A 1,678-nucleotide genomic window follows, 5' to 3' on the forward strand; every position below is an offset into this window, starting at 1 on the left:
TTTTTTTTTTTTTTTTTAATAAGAACATCCCAAGAAAGCCATAATTCTTTTTTCTTTTTTCTTTTTTTGCCTTGTATTATAAGTAATTTTAAGAATGAATTATCTATCTAAATCATTGACATTCTTTAATTGTAAAATTTTATGATCTTCAATCAGATCCTATGATCTGATCCGAAGACCCTCCCTCAGATCCTAGATATGATCCTGATTTTAACAAACCTGGTGAAACCTGCGAGTGTAATGGGGATAACATGTTGCTGGTGCTAGCAAAGACTGTGCTAGATGTTATTCGATCAGAATTTTCTGCTGGACAACATCGAAAGCTCATGGAACAATTGTTAGCTTCACTTACTAATTTTGGAGACACTGAAGCTGGTGCTAGCAAAGACTGTGCTTCTTCAAGGGAAGCCTCAGCTGTGGTAGGATATGAAACAGCAGGTGTAGTGGAGTTTAAAGTTGATGGGGAGAAAAGGTTGCAATCTAATGGCCCTGGTGGAGTGATATAGAACATTTCCAAGGCTTCATCGATATCCAGATCCCAGTCAACCTGATGGAAGACAAATGAATAACCGAGATAAGTATATAATCAGTTATCTGATTATTCTGCACTTCTAATTCCCACAAAATAATAATGTGGACAACTGTTTTAAGCTGAAAGTATAATTCCTTCTCACCTCTGTAGTATTTACTTCTGCCACTTGATTTTCTGCAGCATCTGCATTATAATCATTGTTACATGCAAGGGGTGCTGCATTGTCAAATCTTGTTCTGCAATCAATTGGATGGTTTTCAGCTTGCTCCGGCAATGCTTGAGATGCTGGAGCCAATGTTGGTTCAGATTGAGATGCTGGAGCCAATGTTGTTTCTTTATGAGAAGATTTGACAGTGATCGGAGTTGAAACATCAGGGGGGATGAGGGGTAAACTGGATGGAAAGTCCTCTGAAGGGACATAGAACACACTCATGAGAAGTTCTATGTCCTCCTCACTAAAACCAACCTGACGAAAGAAACATGAGCGCACAAGATAAGTACTTGATTAATTTACTATACTTCTCAATTCCAAAAAAAAAAAAATTATCTCACCCCTGAAGTTTGAGGGCACAAGTCGTTGTCATTGTTACAATGAACAAGTTTTGTAACATCAGACATCATTTGAGCAGAAATTTCAGCACAACAAGATTGATTACTTGTTTGATGATTTTCAGCTTGCACTTCTAATACTGGACATACAGGAGCCAGTGCTGGCTTAGACTTCTTTTTTGCTAAACGTGCTGGCTTAGACTTTGCAGGTCCACCTTTGTTACTCTTTTCTTCATTATAGAATAAACGACAAAGCACAAGGGCCTTCTGCATAATGTTAAGCACCAAAGTGAATCGGACGAACATAACTTGCCTGATATATACTACAAATTGAATTACCACAAAGATGCAAATAACAAAATGCAAATATGTATCAGAAATGTTGTAACTGATGATAATGAAATAGAGGAGGCTGTCCTACAAAGCCATTTGATATATAATATGTTAGGACTCTAAGTAAGGGGCATTGCTATTTGGTACATTGTGGCTGGATAGTGTAGGTAAGTGTGTTGCTGTGTGCTGTTGTGGGCAGGGCAGTGGAAGGCTTGTACATACAGAGAGGTAGAGAGGCAGGGGAGGCTTGTACAGAGTTAGTTA

The 1,678-nt window shown here is 38.3% G+C and overlaps 1 protein-coding gene across 1 annotated transcript; it reads right to left on the bottom strand.

Annotated features, from left to right (window-relative positions):
• Window positions 1–7: 7 nt before the first annotated feature.
• LOC112024692 (uncharacterized) lies at window positions 8–1,370 on the bottom strand. Its single transcript, XM_065768699.1, has 3 exons — window positions 1,085–1,370; window positions 675–998; window positions 8–547 (listed from the first exon to the last, which is right to left on the bottom strand). The coding sequence occupies exons 1-3, from the start codon at window positions 1,352–1,354 to the stop codon at window positions 149–151; spliced, it is 993 nt and encodes a 330-aa protein (XP_065624771.1). The 5' UTR covers window positions 1,355–1,370; the 3' UTR covers window positions 8–148.
• Window positions 1,371–1,678: the final 308 nt, after the last annotated feature.

Source organism: Quercus suber, unplaced genomic scaffold (assembly GCF_002906115.3).
Source record: "Quercus suber isolate HL8 unplaced genomic scaffold, Cork oak 2.0 scaffold_988, whole genome shotgun sequence".
Lineage (NCBI taxonomy): Eukaryota > Viridiplantae > Streptophyta > Magnoliopsida > Fagales > Fagaceae > Quercus > Quercus suber.